This window comes from Paramormyrops kingsleyae, chromosome 22, assembly GCF_048594095.1.
Source record: "Paramormyrops kingsleyae isolate MSU_618 chromosome 22, PKINGS_0.4, whole genome shotgun sequence".
Classification (NCBI taxonomy): domain Eukaryota; kingdom Metazoa; phylum Chordata; class Actinopteri; order Osteoglossiformes; family Mormyridae; genus Paramormyrops; species Paramormyrops kingsleyae.
The window spans coordinates 9888372-9907396 of NC_132818.1; the positions used below are offsets into that span (position 1 = coordinate 9888372).

Genomic DNA, 19025 nt, shown 5'->3' on the forward strand with positions numbered 1-19025 from the left:
TCTTGCTACTTGCTGTTAGAGTGGGGGAGGGGAGATAGGTGGTGGTGGTGGTGGGGGGGGCGGTTCCTGAGCACCCCATCTGTGAATGATTGAAAGGCTTCTGTGCCCGGGATGAAGTGTGATAAAAACCGGAGGTAGAAGTCAAAGGGACTCAATCAGGGACAGAGGCCCGTCCCCTGGGAGAGGGGTGGGCGGGCACCACATGTCCAGATCTCTGCAAGCATCTGTTTGAAGTTCCCCAATGAGAACCATCAGTTCCCTGGGTGTGAGTTTCACAGGAAGGTGACCCTGCAGCTGATACTGTGGGTCACCTCTCACCGAACCTGGAACCTCTAATTATCCAGGCAGCTTTCTGCATCATTTGTAATCTCCATAATCGGATGACCCAAAAACTCCTAAGAAGGCCTTTGGCTCAGACAAAATCCAAAATCCAGTTTAGCATTAAATATTAATTAAACATATCCATCCATTATACATTATACAATATTTAAAACAATCAATATCAAGACTTCTTCATGGGTAATTATGCTTTGACTAGAATGTGATTACTTGCGTTAAATCGCATGCTTGTTGTGGTAGATTCTAACATTTTTACGGCAAAGGCAAATTATACTTAAAATAATACCGCATAATCTTCGGAATAACACTTAACGTTGTTGGAATTATTTCAGACTAGCTCATTCCACAGTGCATTACAAGTTAAATTTATTATAAAGTTAAGAATTATTTTCGAACACTATATTGACTACAACATGCATGGGTATCGATTTTATTATATTGAAGATTGAAACACGAACCTGCAATCTACAGGTGAAAAGCTTTTGTTGCGTCAAATGTGCACCCTCGGAGATTATTTAAACTTAAATATATATTACATATTATAAGAGGAATCATAACTGTTGGTTATTTGCACCTCTGGACGTCGCTTCGCAGATGAGAGCGGTTTCTTTTCACTAAGCAACACGCTCGTCGCGGAATTTCCGCTGCCTGCATGGCATGCCGGCTACGCTTTACTCCTTGTCCTTGAACTGCCGACTGCTTCTGGACGTCTCTTGCCAACTTTAATGAGTTAAATAGAGCTTTCCCCTATTGCCTTTAATTGAAAGTTGACCGCACATAATAGCAGCGATGTATTTGAAATGGCCGACTCAACACATGAATGCCTATTGGAGTAATTGATGGACAGATTCGGTATAGGGGTCTGCGCATTCAACTGAATGGAATAGCGACCCGGGAGTGTGTGTTTATTGTGATTTTGTTTTGCATTTTAACAAAAGAACGCTCCTGATATGACAATCCCTAAAACAGCGCCACAAGAGAGCGTTTCCCGGCTACCCGGTTGCTTCATAAATTAATCCCATCCTACCGTCAAGAACAACAGAGTTCTTCAAAGTTAAGCGGTCTATTAACACCGCCCGTCAAGCCCCCTTTAATCTCACCGCCGCGGTGCCTGATAAATCCTAGCACGGGTAACCCTCAATGTCTATAAAACTCTAATGCCTTTATGTATTTATTGGCCGCAACGGTTAATTAAGACATCATTGACAGCCCCCCTCTATGCGTAACAAAAATAAGCCAATTACCATAGCAATTAGAGGTAAATTATATTTAAGAAGAATTTCAGGAAAAAGCGATTTATATAACTTCGCAGGCTCTATTTTATTTAGCTTACAGTTGCAAAACCGGCAACTGTATTCATTGGCAACTGCGTAAATCAGTCTGCATTTAACTGCGGGCTTTCATTTTCCTGTATCAGCTGACTTTCATTTGTCTGTTTCTGACCAGTGGGTAAATAGGTCTTGGAACTCCTAATTATTATAATAAACAACACATAAACAATATTTTCTATAATTTCAAAATATTTTTCCTTTCGGGTTTTTTTTAGTTTATACTTATCAAAGTATACAGGAATGTGAAAGAGGATGTAATGTATGAAATATTATAGGAAAAGTAGACGATTGAAAATGGTGGGATTAGTTTCGGTGTCAAATTCTCCCAATTTGAGGCCAGATGCACAGATGTCATATTTCAACATTTTCGTTGGACAGAAGATCAACCTCACTGAAAAGGACGGGAACAACATTACTGTTCCATAATGGTCATTCAATAGCAATGTTAACTTTAAAGTACTAAAAGTGAGTGAGCGTTGACTTGACATCTAGTAATAATGTACATTACAGGGCTGCGCACCCGCTAATCAGCGACGGGTTAATTTAACCTGTCTGTATCTCCGCTTTTACTCTTCGCTCGTTTACCGAAGGGCATCACGGGATGACTTACACTTGGCGTCTTTTATAAAGAGATCATACAGAATACATAACCCGCGAAACCTCAGCTCCCTGTGGGACGTACATTCCTGCGCACAGGTGCGGGCTTTTCCAAAGGGATGCTGAGCTTGGCTAAGAGAAATTCAGTATAGAAATCAAATTTGGTGGGGCATGAGAGAGAGGAGGGAAAGAAAGAGTGATGGTTGCTTTGATCGTTTGGGGCCCCGTACAAATAAAAGTGTCGACGTCCTGTCATTCCGTCCATGTGCACGGGTGTCGTTGTGCTTGAATCAGAGGTAAGGTAAGAATATTGGAGGTATTTACCATTAAACTCCAGGGCATACACGAAACGACTGAAGGCAAATATAATGTCATTATACAATTTATGATTATGTAGCTTATGAAGTACAAATGCATTATCATTATGAAATAAACCAACCCGGGGCATACGTTTTGATTTCCTGGGCGTCATCCTCTGAATTCCAGGTATCATTAAAGAACTATGCGATTATTTCTAAAGACGTTTGGTTATAGTTTTTTTTTTTTTTTTAGAAATTAGCTGTACTAATTGATGTTTTTTGTACACACACTATCCGGGAGGTCCTTAATCTGTCCTTGACACCTGTATGCACCAAATTTCCAGCTACCGTCGGAATTAAGTGTTTTTTCTTCTCTCAATTGCATTAAAGCGGGAAATATGATCCTTAAAACATGTTTTAGCTTTAACAAGCTTTAACAGACATGCAGAATAACCGTGTCTAATTGCAAACCACCGAAAATCACCTGTTTTGCTTACAATTCTTTTGTCAGATATTTTGAGTAATCATAATACTTCTACTTCATGTCATTACATATATGCATAAGCAGATAAATATAAATATATTTTAGGGATCATTTGTGCTATATAACTACATTTGCGGTAGCCTAAAAAAACTAAAATAACGTCGTTTGTTGACAGCACGAGTCTTGCGTGAATTATTGGTTTGCTCTATTTTTGTTATTGTTGATTTGAGTCTTTAAAGGGGCGTGCGTCACAAGAGAATTATTCTCACTGTAAATTAGTGTGGAATGACAAATGGATGCCCGAAGCCAAGTCAAACCACCACATGAAATAAAACGACGGAGATCAAAAGAACCAGCGCGTGGGCCTCTTTCCTAATAAATTAAAGGGGAGGGGGGCTGTCTTAGCAGAGCACGCCCTGCAGTACGTTCCTTTGCAACGATTGGTCCAGGAGGGATCGGAAAGAGGGTAACGTTTGAATAAAAATCCAGAGCATATAGCGAGAAGCTTATTAATTCTCTACATAGGGAACAAAATCAATGGCAATATTGACAGTTCTGGTCTAGTAAAACACTGGGAATGTATGAAAAAGATGGCACTTAGACACTGAATTTACCTACTGTGAAAGTTATTTTTGTTTTTTTACTTTTGTACAAGGTGTTGTAATAAAGTTAATTTATTTGAACTTTATTTCAACTGTTTTGCGGATTTTATCTAATTACCGATATTGTCTCAAGTTACCGACATATTTTTGTGTTTCTCCATTCATTTTACACTACTTTATTACTTTTTGCGTGTGTTTTGCTTCTAATACCAAACAGGGGAATCTGTTGGAAAAAAAGAAGAAAAAAACTGCAAAAGAAGAAATGAACAGTGATCGCCTACGTCAAAGAATGAGAACGGTGAAGCTGTTTTATTCGGTTCTATTATTGGCATTGCTACAGTCCGGAGCCCTTGAAGGCAGAAAATCCCGCGGTGGCCGTAACCCCCAGCCACGTCGGGCACAGCCTTCTCCTACATATCGAGGCCGGGGGGACACCACCGAGAGCTTCTCCTTGGATTTCACCGCAGTCGAGGAGAATATAGACAACTTCATGACCCAAGTGAAGAACCTGGCGCAGTCGCTGTATCCCTGCTCCGCTCAGAATCTTGACTACGATATGAAGCTGCATTTCTTGGAGAATACATCAGTCACATGTAACGACGGAAGCCCGGCGGGGTACGTACCCATCGCTCCAGTTTCATTAAATTTTAATGTGAATTCACTTTACACTGGTGTACGGTGAAACAGAAAGCGTGTTAACAAAACCGTCAATAGAATTACATTTATTGCACAAACTAGTAAAAAAGCAATACTGTAACGTAAAACGGGGGTGGGGTTAGTGCAATATAGTATCTGCGGCGGTATATAATAGCCTACAATTTAGTCTAACTATTACACAAATCAAGATATATTTAAAATGCTAGCCTTAACTGAATTTACAAGTCGAGTTTATCTTATAGGAAAGAACGCAAAGACGCAAAGAAGTTGGAGAAATTAGAGTGTAAAACACAGAAAAAAAAGCAAATATTGCAAAATAACATAAACGATATGAAATGATCTTCACGCTTTACTTTCATGCATAGGCCATTATATAACTCTAATATTAGGCTTAATGACTGGTGCACTCTAATCCCGCAGAAACTTATTTGGTGCATCAGTTATTTTTTGTGGCTATTATAACAGGTGTTTTGAGCTGTCCCGTAAATTTAATCGGCTATAGGAATAGAGCATCATTATAGGCAGGAATTACATTTAGCGTCAATAAAAATATGTTCTACATGTGAACATCTAAGACAGAGCAGTGGTTCCGAATTTGAGATGTGTTCTTCTTTCCGGTACAATGGTAGTTTTCAATTTTCACTTGTAAGAATTAGCAAAGGAAGACTGACGCTCCTTTCCCTGGTAAGCATATCAGCAACTGACTTGAAATAAACAAAATGAAACCGTTTCTGTTTTAATACAAAATTGCAAGAGTCGGTGTAATAATGATTAAATTAAAGCCCATTAAGCCAAAGGTTGGCTTGTCGAAGAATTTTCGTATTAATTTATCTGATGCAAATTCTCGTGGTTCATTTAAAAACGCGAGCAGATGACTCATTAAACTGCGTGAAAATCTTTTATTGATGAGAAATCTTGATGAGAAATGTCGATACTCACCGCTCGCATGGGACTAAGCATCCGAAACTTACCTCCTCGGACTAATTATTTAACAGCTCGCTATGGATTTGTTCGCTTTCCAGAGTGATGTGCACGCAAAAGGTTAATGCACGTACATCGATGGGAAGTGCAGTGAGAGTTCATACAGGCGTCGCTAGTGCGATCTTGAGGGGGGGTCTTGTGGACTCTGTGACCCATCAGTTTCCTCATCCGTCGAGATGTCAAAGGCTTTTGCCCAATGTGAAATGAATTATTACTCAAAATTCAGTCTGTGTTCCTACTTCAGAAACTCCCTTGTTTGTAGTGGATGCTGCATGGATTTTGTTTTGGTTTTGATGTTGGGAAAAAAACTAGGTGAAACAGTATGTAAAATACTTTATTTCAGAAAGGAACAAAATATAGATTTACCGGCAATAGTGGTAACGCGTTCTTTATTCTGTTCTCGGGTGTCTCCTCCCAGTCATGATGTAATTCAGCTCAGGCTGCAGGCCAGACACCTATTTAGGAGCGGGAAGAAAAAGACCATGTTAACACTAACAGAAAAACATTGATTCTTCATGAATGTGTTTCTCGTTTGGTGCCGTAAGATGATGTTTGTTTCAGCTGTTTTGGAAGTAGAGCTGTCTGCTATAAATGCCACCCCTCGCCTCCGATTACAGCTTGTTTTATTTCCCAGTAAGGGTAATCACCTTGAATGCATCACAGATATTACAAGAGCGTTTCCATTAGCTCTGGCCCACGTCTGGCGGCTGACATGATTCACAGTTACTGAAATACCGGGAAGTTGTTGGTCATTGGTCTCCGATTCAATCACGCTGGGCTTCGAAGAAATGTAGTTACGGTAAGAAAATCTGGAGGCACTTTAGGATGAAATAGTCATTTTAACCTAATTGTGAAACTGTAAAAAAAAAAACAAAAAAAACTGTTCATAAACCCACAGGTGTTTGCTTGTGGGCTTCAAAGTAATATGCACTTGTTTAAAAATGTGCGTTTTGGGCAGCGGCAGGTTGTATTATAAAGTATTTAACGGGATCAAAATGATGCGAAAGGTTTTATGAAAGGGTTATTATCGATGTATAAGTTAGTTGACGTTATATCTGTCCATCTTAAATATTCGCTTTCGGCTTGAACCTAAAGGGTGTAACTGAGAAACACACTGTCACAGCAACTATAGTGTGCCTCGTATTGCAAATCTCTAGGGTACAACTGCAACCCCACCATCTGTTCCTGAAATGTAAACCTATAAAATGTAACAGTATAGTTCAGTTTTAGCCCCTTCTGTGGCATAACTGCTTGTGTGTGTGTGTGTGTAGAAGAGTTTGTGGCCTCAGTGAGTTTAGGACTGAAGGGACACTCCTGTTTGACCACTGAGTAAGGTATTTACTGCACGTTTTAATCCTGTACACATCCAGCCCTATGCACTGTAAGACACACTGATTTGCAGAGGTAGAAACTTCCAGTCCAGGAAGTACAAATCCAGACCAGGATTTTGTTGCAACCAATCAGCTGGGTACTCCGTGACTTTATGCTCAACTGGTTGGTTGAAATAAAATCTTGGTCGGGATTTGTACTTTTTGGACCTGAACTTTCCACATCTTCTTATTTGAATGGAAGTGTCCAGAACCAGAAATGCTGAACACGTCGTATCAGTCGTCCCACGCAGCGCTTGGCTTGTTTTGGGTAACATAAGATTTGGTTCTTCTTACCTGGATGCTGATTATTCTAAACTGGATCAACTCCAGTTTTTTTTTTTTACAGTGACATAATCACATTTGTTTCAGTGAGTGTAGTGAACTGAAATCTGAATTGCTAGTATTTCATCCTGCCTCATTATGGGATGTGCGGTAAATGTGTTTCAGCCTCAGCCAGCTTCATCTCTTAGCCATTTTCTGTCTGCTGGGAACAGAAAGTAACACCACTTTTACACCTCACACAGTTACTATGATATTTATTACAAGTGTTTATCTATATATTCTTGGTCAGTCATACTCAATCAGAATTTGATGTGATATGTAGGAAAACATAAATTTGTAAATGTTGTGTGAACGAAACCTTACAAACACGTACTTCACAGGCAACAGCACAGGAGAGCATTTAATATTGGCGCAGGCTGATATTCTGTATTAGGAACATGACATGCCAGTCTGGTCATTTGGAGGTGGTGTTAATCCCGCTACTGGTTTGCTTTTGATTTAAACTTGTCCATTTTTGGGTCCTGCAGGTATTACATGAAGGAATCCAAAGGAAGCAAACGGTGGCTGGTCTTTCTAGAAGGTCAGTGTTTGTTACTGTGAACTTCCACAGACATTTGGTGTGTGACAATGTAACTACGCATTATGTAATAATGTTGCATTATGTAATAACTGGACAGAATGTAATAAATTGAATGATGGTAATAACAATGATGATGATGATGATAATAGGGAAATGTTGCAATTACAATTATAATGTAGTCTATAAATTTGTTACATTTTAGTTATTACTATATTATATAACAATGCAATGTTGCACAATGTGTAACTGCATTATGTAATTACATCACATGTCAGTGCATGGTTCCCAACCTTTTTTGGCCTATGACCTCATTTTGACATCACAAATTTCTGGCGACCCCATAGACATTTTTGTCCTAGAATTAGTTCTTAATCATGTTTGTTATACCGTGTTGCAAATACAGAGTAGCCAGATTAGTGCACAAAATCACATTTTATTTTCCCTGATCACATGTACAGTTAGGCGAGCTTTGTCTTTACAAGGCTGAGGGTGATGGCGATCATTTTATTTGAACACATTTAAATTTATTGTTATTTACCAAGAATACAGATGAATACAGTGAATCCCGGCTTTTCCACAGTATGTATGGGCACCATGTCTTTTACAGTATACATCGCGACAGCGTTTGTTATCGCCTTCCATCGTGCCCCATTCTTATCATACGGCACACAGTTCGAAAACGTGTCAGGGAAGGTTGCTTGCTTAACTTTCGATGTCGTGCTGGTGCTGCGGGTAATTTTATTTCGCTGGGAGCTGCACTTCTCCCACTCCGCTGCGTGCCTCTGCTTTAGGTGCTGAAATAAATTTGTCGTGCTGCTTCCTTTGGTTGCAACAGTATTTAAACACACTTTGCAACGAGGACTTGTTCGGTCTGTGTCCGACGGCACAAAACCGAACCCATTTCATATTACAGATGTAGCAACACCTTTCTTGGGCACAAGCTCCAGCTTTTCCCCTATCGTTGCCATGTTGTTTGTGAATCTGCTACAGTGTTTGGGTGCGCCGCGCTAATTTACCCGTGAAGAACGGTGCGTCGCATTAGTTCCGCTTTTGGCGCTCACGTGTAAAATACGTAATAAAATCGATTTTCATAAAAACACATCGTCCTGAACTGTAAATTCGAATTAATCGATAAAATCGATGTATCGCCCACCTCTAATTGTATGTGGTGTTTTAATCATAATTTTTAAAAGAATAATAATTAGTTACTTCTTATATATATTTTTATCAGTATTTTTGTTTTTATCAATTACTAGACATTTCAGGGGACCCCATTTGAATTCCAGGCGACGCCACATGGGGTCGCGACCCCAAGGTTGAAAAACACTGCATTATGATAATTTGTTGCATTTTGTCGAGTTATTACATAATATGTTGTTACAGACGCTAGGACATTAACAAAAATTAATACGTCCTCTTGAAGAGTTAATTTCGGGAGCGTGTTGACATGTCCTTGTGCATAACAATGTGTCCGTTCACACCAGGTGGATGGTACTGCTTTAACAGAGTGAACTGTGACACCAGGTTCGAGACAATGAGGAGGCTCATGAGTTCAACAAAATGGCCGCTCAGCAAGACAGGTGAGAGGGTGTAGTGCGGCACAGTCGGTGCCATGGGCGTGGCTGAAATGTGCCAGTGGACTCAGCATGCTGCTGGTATTAACACAGCACACGGGTGTTATTGGCAAATCAAGCAAAGAGGTTTAGAAGGCTGGGTGTCTGAGGCCAGGCCAGGTCACCCACTGGGTTAATAGCTTAAAACATGCATTTCAAGCTTGGATTTCTTTAACTGCTCAAGCTCCTCTCACTAATACCTCTGTCCCTCAGTATCTGCGGGTGATTGGTTCTAGGACCCCCTGCGGATACCGAAATCCCAGACATTCAAATGCGGTACTATTTGCATATAACCTACACACATCCTCCCGTATACTTGGAATCAGTTTTTCCCAATCTGGTCCTTGGGGACCCCCAGCCAGTCCACATTTTGTATCATATAAAATGTGGACTGTCTGGCAGTAAGCTGGGAGGGAGCAAAAACGTGGACCGGACTGGGAAACACGGCTTTAGATCATCTATAGATTACTTGTAATGCCTACAAGCCTAGTACAATATAAATGGCATGTAAACAGTTGTTATTCTGTATTGTTTAGGGAATAATGACAAGTAAAAACAGTCTGTACAGTACAGACGCAGCCTACAGCAGGGCCTGCCTACACATCACTTCATTCTTGTGGATTCAGCATACTGCTTGGCACACTACAAATTTAAGGTTCGATTTTTGCAACCTTCAGGAATTTTCTTTCGATTCACGTTGGGTTGAATCCGCGGATGCGGACCTTGTGGACATGGAGGGCTGACTCTGGCTTCTTTAATAAGACTGATAACCTTGTGTTGTTATGAAAAGCTACAAGTGGCTAAAAGAATGTGAAATGGTGTTATTTTTAAGCACTGGCTATGGTGTGTGTGTTGTAGGTTTAGGAATGACATTCCTTTGTGTCTCTGTCTTCTCCAGGGACTGGAATACTGTCGCCGTTGCCTGAAGAAAACCCCCACTGGTGGAACGCCAATATGGTGTAGGTGATATTACCCTGTGCTGAATGTGTCTGTTTCTGCGTCTGTTTGTCACTAGTTTCTAGCTGTGACTGTGTGTGACTCTGATAGGGGCGTAAAAGTCTACGATGTGATTGCCCTGATAAAAAACTGTGCATCGGATACAATTAACATCTAACATCTTTGCATCGGTAAAATCCGACTTCTACCCATACATTTTCCGTACCCACTTGTCCTATTCATTGCCGCGGGGTAGTCTGGAGCTTATCCTGGAGGCTCGGTGCACAAGGCAGGGAATAACCCAGGATGGGGCGCCAACCAATCGCAGGGCTAAAATACCAACAATTTTTGACCAATCATTTTATATTCTCCCCCCCTCTCTAAACTGTTAGTCAAGCATACTGTCTCATTTTGAGTTCTCCACTGCTATCAAACATCATTGAGATTGCATAACATCACATTCTTTTGCATCACGTCGTTTAGCGTTGAATTCAATTGTGTCAAATTAAATCATATGGAATCACACTGTATTGCAATTGGGGTGAATCTTATCATATCGCAGTAGCAGTCGCTTCAAATGTATCTTTAATGTATCGAGTTGTTGGCAATGCATCGAGATGTGTGTCACACCAGCCTCAGAGATGGAGATGCACATCCCTAGAGTGTGGGGGGGGTCCCAGGAAAAAGGTGGTGGGTCATGGACAACAGCCCCACGATGTGGTGTGATGAAGCCTGGGGGGGGGGGCTGCATTGTTATGGAAACAGGGGGCGGGGCTTGTGTAGGATCGTGACGAGGGGAGTCACCGTGCGGATGCTGTCGTTCCAGCTTCATCCCCTACTGCTCCAGCGATGCGTGGAGTGGAGCCGCCGCCAGGACAGACCAAAGTAAGCGGACACTTCCTGAGCTGACGCATGCTGCACCCCTGCAGTTCACACTCTGTCGCAGCACTAATGCATCTCCGGTCCATAAATAATAATCTCTCCCGCATGATATACGTGTGTAATTTCCAGAGTGTTTCTATATTTTCACGCTTTCTGCCGCTGTGTGCAGGCGGCTACGCCTTCATGGGGTCTCTGATCGTGAAGGAGGTGGTGAAGGAGCTGCTGGGTAAGGGTCTGGGGAACGCCAAGGTCCTGCTGCTAGCTGGAAGCAGGTGAGCTGAGGTCTGCGCGTCTGTCTGTCTGTGCACATGTGTGTCTGCAGGCTCTGCGATTGCTGGTGAGGACAGAAAAAGCTGATGCTATAGGGATGTCCAGGGCTGGACTGGGATTAAAAATCGGCCCTAGACTTTAGGGTCCCCTACGATAAATTTCCTGGGGTGGGGGGGGGGGGATTTCCAAGCTCTGGGAAAATGCCAGGGAACTGGTCTTTTTTGCACATTTTTCATATATTTTGTTTTGCTGATGCCAGTACTTTCAAATTTAATTGACTTTGATCTGTCTTTAGAGCTTTGGGTGGAGGGTCATTGATTACAGTAAGAAGGGGTTGGTTAGGAATTCAGGGTGTTACTGCATGGCTTTGGGAACGTTTCTGTTACCGGGGCGATTCACGCATCGTCCTCCTTCGGGGCAGCGCCGGGGGGACAGGAGTCCTGCTCAACGTGGACCGGGTGGCAGAACTGCTGGAGGAACTGGGCCATACTGGGATCCAGGTCAGGGGCCTGTCCGACTCGGGCTGGTTCCTGGATAACAAGCAGTATCGCTGCACCGACTGCCTGGACACCATCAGCTGTGCCCCCACTGACGCCATCAAAAGAGGCATCAAGTAAGAGCCAGCCCCCTCGAGGGTCATGTGATCGGTCACATGGTCTAACCAAGGGAGGAAGCATTTTATCTCTGGAGGGATTTGCCATTCGCATTTTCGTGTTTGTTTGGTGGCATATGTAATGTTTTTTATTCATTTGAACATGTCATCAGACTTGTATATAAATGGATCATTGAGCACTGTTGTGGGTGTTCTTCAGAGTATGGCGTGTGACCTCTAACCTTTGACCCCCGACCCAAACTACAGGTACTGGAATGGGGTGGTCCCCGATCGCTGCAAACAGGCCCACCTGGGAGAGGAGTGGAACTGCTTCTTCGGTTACAGAGTCTATCCAACCATAAAGAGTGAGTCCTGCCGTCCGGGGAAAGGGCATAATGGAGTTAATGCACTCTATGGTGGGTGCGTAGCTGCTGACTGACAGAGTGTATCGGTGCCTGTGTGAGTGAATCTTTCCAAACACTATTTATATCACTATTAATATCATCATTATTAGTGATGCTATTACAAGCTGTATTTAAGTTTTCACATTTATATTTGTCACCAGTTCAACATATATGCCATTATTTTTTGGTTCTGTGTACATTCACTATCCACATCTTCCTCACTTTGTATGAAGTCTTCCTCACTTTGTGCATGCCCCCCCCCAGGTCCCGTGTTTGTGGTGCAGTGGCTGTTTGACGAGGCTCAGCTCACCGTGGACAACATCCACCTGACGGGGCAGCCACTGCAGGAGGGCCAGTGGCGCTACATCCAGAACTTGGGCAGCGAGCTGCGTAACACGCTGAAGGACGTCCCGTAAGCGCCCTGGGGCGTCTCAGCCCTGCCTCTCTCACCAGGCCCATAGCTCAGAGGTGGTCTAAGGCTGCCTCTCTCACCAGGCCCATAGCTCAGAGGTGGTCTAAGGCTGCCTCTCTCACCAGGCCCATAGCTCAGAGGTGGTCTAAGGCTGCCTCTCTCACCAGGCCCATAGCTCAGAGGTGGTCTAAGGCTGCCTCTCTCACCAGGCCCATAGCTCAGAGGTGGTCTAAGGCTGCCTCTCTCACCAGGCCCATAGCTCAGAGGTGGTCTAAGGCTGCCTCCCTCACCAGGCCCATAGCTCAGAGGTGGTCTAAGGCTGCCTCTCTCACCAGGCCCATAGCTCAGAGGTGGTCTAAGGCTGCCTCTCTCACCAGGCCCATAGCTCAGAGGTGGTCTAAGGCTGCCTCTCTCACCAGGCCCATAGCTCAGAGGTGGTCTAAGGCTGTGCTGACACTAGTGGATCCGGACGGTGCCCAAGCATGTTTGACCCCCTAAGTCTAGTTCGTTTGACTAGTGTAATCGCTCTTTAGATTAGATTAGATTAGATTCAACTTTATTGTCATTACACATGTACAAGTACAAGGCAACGAAATGCAGTTTAGGTCTAACCAGGAGTGCAATAAGCAGTAAGTGCAGGATAAGGTAGAAGCTATAAGTGCACTTAAATGGGATATGTGCAGGGAGAAAGTAAGGGGAATATTTACAGATGGATATACTGTGAGCATAATATACAGATTGCTAGTGAATATAATCAGAAATTTACTAATAGATGAACAATATATACAGGTTGCTATTAACTGATCAGGAATTGCCGATAGATATGAACATAATGTACAGATTGCTATTTCTAGATACAAGTTGCTATTTCTAGAACAGGACAGGAATTTTACCATCGTCCTTTGCCCCACCCCGTCGAAGAGACACGGTTCAGTGGGTCTTGGGCATGGTACACATCCAGCGTGATCGCTAACCGTGCCCGAGCATGCTTGGACCTGGAAGTAACGAATAGGGTAGGCTTTACAGATCGGGTAGGCTTTACAGATCGGGTAGGCTTTACAGATAGGGTAGGCTTTGCAGATCGGGTAGGCTTTGCAGATCGGGTAGACTTTACAGATAGGGTAGGCTTTACAGATAAGGTAGGCTTTACAGATAGGGTAGGCTTTACAGATTCAGTTCTGACAAACATTTAACAAACATTGCAGCAAATTCCCACTTTGGTCTATGGCAGAGGTGCAGCGTTTCCTGGAAATTTGGGTTGACAAGAGTATCCAGGAACGACTGCATGCATCACACACAAACAAAAGATATTTGGTAAAATACGGGATTATCTTCTTCCATTTGTATCCAATGGTGTCATACTTTATGTCCCCCAGGGCCATGTTTGCGCCAGCCTGTCTGTCACACGAAGTCATCACTAGAAGGTGAGAAACATCGATAGCTCCTCCTTGGTGCATTACAAGCCTGTTCATGCATCACTTCTCTGTGTGCATTTTGGGGCTGCGGACGGGCATGCGTGCGGCAGCTCGTGTTCATACTGCAGTTGGCTGCGGATGCTGCTCTGTCTCGGTTGACCTCTGCACTGTGAAAGTCGGTGCTGCCACCTAGTACCTAGTCAATTATATTGCTCATATGCAGTCAACGTGTACAGATTTGCAAGGTCACTGCTATACAAAAAAAAAATCTGGGCTCCATGCGCACCGTCCGCAGCCAACCCCTGATAACATGAGCAACCGAAAGTATGAATTGGCCTTAAAGCACTACCTGTGAAATGTCCCGCGCCTGACGAGGTCCTCCTGTGTCCTGCACAGCTACTGGATGGACATCCAGGTCAAAGGCACCTCTCTGCCCAGAGCTCTGCACTGCTGGGACCGCAGTCTCAACGACAACAGCAGGAACAACAAGACGGCGCCCAAGGGCTGCCCCGTGCACCTGATCGACAGCTGCCCCTGGCCCCACTGCAACCCCACCTGCCCCACTGTCCGGGACCAGTTCACGGGCCAGGAGATGAACGTGGTCCAGTTCCTGATGCACATGGGCTTCGACGTACAAAAGATGGCTCAGCAGCAGGGCATGGACCCCGGCAAGCTACTGGGCATGCTCAGTTCTGGCAGCTAAACAAACTCCGCCCCCCCGGCCCACTGTTGACACGTACCTTCAGAGCTCAGCACGCACGTACCTTTGACAGCCCCAGCTGTCCTCTATTCACGAGGCAGGAATAATCTGGATCCTTACACTCACGAGCCAACCTGGACCTCCACCCTGCCCTACGTCTCTCACCTCTACGCTGGAGCGTTTCCATTGCGACCCTAGAATCATTCAGTCAGAAACCGTGACAACAAGGGGCTATCAGTCACCATGACAACATGGCACAATCCTTAGCTACCTTTTATTTAAATCTTTTGGTTGTAAAAGGAAGGTATTCCAAATATAATCCAGTTTTAAGGATACATTATGTTTTTTATTATTATTATTATTTTAGTTTTGCAATTTTCATTGTTTATACTGTCATTTTAAAGGACAATATGAAAAGGACATTAATGTGTCGTCTTTCTAGCAAAAAACGTGTGTAATGTATGTGTGCAAAGTACCATGTTGCGGTCCTTCTGTATCCAGAGAGTCTGCTCTTTCCATGGCTTTGCCACGCTGAGTATACTGACACGCTTCTGCTTCAGATGAGCTGACCTCCTTCAGTCAAGTGAAGGTGGGAACAAAGATGGCTGGTCTGCTTGACTGTGGAGCGACCTGAAGAGAACACCGTCCCCAGCCTCGGTCGGTGGTTCACAGCCCTGCCAGACCAGGGAGACATATGCAGCGGTGGATTCTGGGAGCACTTGGAAGAACCATGATGAAACTTGCGGATTTAATCATGGCACGTCATGTTGTCTGGAGGAATTCTCTTCTTTAGCCTGCTAAACTCTCATACTCTTTAGAAGTTATTATGGACATGCGTTGTCAGTCTTCATTATCCATTTGTCCCCATGAAAAAATACTGCTGTCTGCTGCTGCAAAACCCACACTGGTCACGTCTTAAATTTTAATGCATCTCTTGTTGTGAGCTTGTCCTTTAAAGTACTATATAATGCTGCCCCCTGCTGGGTACTCACAGACTGGCAGTGCGGAATACTATTGAATCAGAGCCAGTCTCAGATCTGCAATCAGAAATGGTCTTTTCATATGATAAAATGTGGTACTTTCTGTGAATGTGGTTCTAAATCAGAGTGAGGATTCTGTGAGACCAACCCCCCCCCCCACCCCCCGACATATCCTGTTTCTCTTCAGCTGGTTCTGGTCCAAAACCAAAACTCATGAAAAAAGTTGCCAGATGTGCCTGTTGAGGGCAGGAGAGCTGTAAGGCAGTCTGCTCTCCATCAAAGAGAAGCAGGGTTTGTTTGTGCATAGGTTAAATACACAGTATTCTGGATCACAGTTCCCATGGAAACTCATACAGTGTAATGTGTCACTGCCTGTTCTTGAAGGGTTGATCTCCTTAAGATAAATTCAGAATCCTCTGTTAGAAGCTGTATAAGGTATGTTTGTCTGAAGACCTCTTTTATGCAGACCAAATAAATGGAGACATGACTGTTTCAATATGTTAAATAGAAAATCATTTTTAATATAATGAAAGCTGGTTAATATGGAGTGGAATAATTAACTCAATGGATTTATACATCACTATAAGCAAGGAGATAATAATTATTACTAACTATGTTCTGTAACATATTTTTAAACAAAAAAGAAACAGCTTCTTTGGTAAATTTACATATTTATTACATTATGTAAATCATATTTATATGAATTGTGTTTAAACAGAGAAGTGATTCTTTGAAAATTGTAAATATTTTGTAATTGCATGTTTTTTGTAGCTAAAGAATCCATTTTTTTCAGAGACTGCCATTAAAATCCACCATGACTTACAGTTTTCTACAATCGCTAATAAGCGTTTCTCTGTACTGAAGTCACTTTTGCAAAATACTTCACGCAGTTTGCATTGCCAACATACAGCTTGGCCCAGCAGTTAATCTCACCTCCAAAATGCACGAAAACCATCAAAACGCTTCATGTGCGTCTCGAAACAAACTCATTCTACCAAACACTGATAACTGATAACATCGTTACCTCTGTAGGATGAGCTATAGTGTACATTGCAGGGATGAACGAGAAACGCTGCAGGATGCTTTACTGATCTTTGTGATTTTGTATATATTAGTCATTTCCAAAATAATGGAAAGCAAAAATGAAAGTGCAGTACAGTATATATTCGTGTGTAACAGTGCTAGTTCTGGATTTCTCTTCTGGATTTGGCCAGAAGTTCTCATACAGAGCCCATCTACACTTACACAGCTCTTACATCTGTGTAAGTGTATTTTAGCCTAATTGAACCTTGGCATTTCTCCTCAGGAGAAATTTCTAGCCATTCGTTGCATCCAGTACGGACACTTGGGCATGTGGGTGATGGTCACATACCTTCTACCTCCACGCAGAGAGGAATTCTGGCTTCAGGATGGTGGCTGAAAATGTGAGTTTCCAGAAAGTGATTTCAGCGTAGAGAGATATTTGTCAGCAGATACAAAAAAAAATAACATGATATTACATTACAGAAATGTAATTATCACGAAAACACATTGAGCAAAAAGGGTGCTTCAGGTCAGTACTCTCCCCATAACGTGATAAATATCCATTTTTTTTCCCTTATGGGGACCGGTTTTCTGTGGACTTTGCTACTTTTGGAAAACTTAATGAAAGTTCTTTGTTGGATTACATGAGGACAGAGTGAATTTTAGTTCCCAGTACTGTAACATATGATGAGAAAGCCTGACTTAACGTCGTTGGTGGTCTCATCTCAAAACCAACGCAAAATGGGCTGAGTGAGTTTTTGAAATAAAATCATTGTATTATCCACAGCAACTTTATTCTATGGTGTTGTGCTAATCAATTTAGGTACGCACAATTTTGTAAAAATGTAACAGATACATTAGTTATTCAGTCAACTAATAACGTGCCTACATTAACTGTGAACATGTTGTAAAACTTTCAGTAAACTCACAGTCAGGGCAATCTGGCCAATGGCTGAGCTTCTTCTGAATCCTCCCCCATCCCTCATCATGCCCATCTTCTGCTGATAATGCTACACCTCATCACCCAGTTGTCACGCTGTGACATTCCCGACATCCCAGCGGCAGTAAACCAGGTTAGCGTTCTTTGGCTGTTTACAATCGCTAGCCGAGTAGATGTGCTACTGCAAGTATAAGAAGGCAGCTGAATCGTGCCCATCGAAGCTGAGAAGCATTTCATTGTCAACTTTCTTAAAACTCATCACACAGTCAACACAGCAGTGGTCTAGGTGACCTAAACTGTGGGTCTGTTTTCATTGCTGTGACAGAAAATGCGTTCAATGCAATTCTCAATGAAACTCATCCACCAGCAAAAATGTATGTATTTAGAGCCAATTTTGCACATGCTTACACTGTTTTCAAAGCTTAAAACTACATTCTAAACTGTATTATTCCAACTTGCTACATTTCTCCAGTGACAATGTTGAAATATGTTGAAAATCTATGCAAAATATATATAATAAAATGCAATAAAAATAAAAGCAGACACAGTTGATTCCTGTTTCAGCTAAACATCCTCCCAGATCCCACATCTATGGAATGACTTTCTCTGTGAGCATGGATCAAGGTACAGAAGTTTCTAGAAGAAAAGTGACAGTGAGAAGACGACAAATGTGTGCCCAAGTCTCCTTACTGGATGCCACGAATGCCTAGAAATTTTTCCTGCAGATCACAGCAGAGAAGACATTAGATTAGGTCTGGGTGAGAACTTCTGGCCAAATCCAGAAGAATCAGGGTGTATTTTAATGGCAGTCTCTGAAAAATGTATTGTTCGCTACAAAAACATGAAATTACAAAACATTTACATTTTTCAAAGAATCACTTCTCTGTTAAAACACAATTCATATAAACATGAATGTAGTAAATATGTAAATGTACTAAAGAAGCTTGAGTTTCTTTTCTGTTTAAAAATATGTTACAGAACATACAATTAGCAGTGAAAAACTGCGAAAGTGACTTTGGTACGGAGAAACGCTTGTAAGGGATGGTAAAAAAACTGAAAAGTCGGAGTCCTGTTTTGGGAAACACTGAGCACTCTGTTAGTCCCGGACCTCCGCCCCACCCTGGTCTAAAAGTCACAGCCCCTAATGTGTAATTACCCAAAAGCACAGTCTGTCATTTTTTTCCCAATTCTGACCAAAATCTGCCCCTTTTCTGCTCCTCTGCCCTCTCATTACTCCCAGAAAAACAGCAGTGAGGCAAGAGCAGGAACCCCCCCCCCCAGCTCCCCCAGAAACGTGCCTCCCCCACGCCCAGGCTCTGCGCTGAGACGGCACCTC

The 19025-nt window shown here is 42.7% G+C and overlaps 1 protein-coding gene across 1 annotated transcript; it reads left to right on the forward strand.

Moving 5' to 3' along the window:
- The first annotated feature begins 3583 nt into the window (after window positions 1-3583).
- notum1a (notum, palmitoleoyl-protein carboxylesterase a) lies at window positions 3584-16539 on the forward strand. Its single transcript, XM_023798391.2, has 11 exons — window positions 3584-4267; window positions 7470-7522; window positions 9007-9102; window positions 10034-10094; window positions 10898-10956; window positions 11123-11225; window positions 11645-11836; window positions 12083-12180; window positions 12484-12631; window positions 14008-14055; window positions 14443-16539. Exons 1-11 carry the CDS (start codon window positions 3915-3917, stop codon window positions 14747-14749), a joined length of 1518 nt encoding a protein of 505 aa, XP_023654159.2. The 5' UTR covers window positions 3584-3914; the 3' UTR covers window positions 14750-16539.
- Window positions 16540-19025: the final 2486 nt, after the last annotated feature.

What these genes read in the sequence shown, in the direction of transcription:
- notum1a (XM_023798391.2), top strand. Translation starts at nt 3,915, where the DNA reads ATGAACAGTGATCGCCTACGTCAAAGAATGAGAACGGTGAAGCTGTTT. An exon ending in TGGTGGAACGCCAATATGGT is followed by an intron (nt 10,095 to 10,897) that starts GTAGGTGATATT and finishes CTGTCGTTCCAG; the next exon opens with CTTCATCCCCTACTGCTCCA. An exon ending in CGCCGCCAGGACAGACCAAA is followed by an intron (nt 10,957 to 11,122) that starts GTAAGCGGACAC and finishes CGCTGTGTGCAG; the next exon opens with GCGGCTACGCCTTCATGGGG.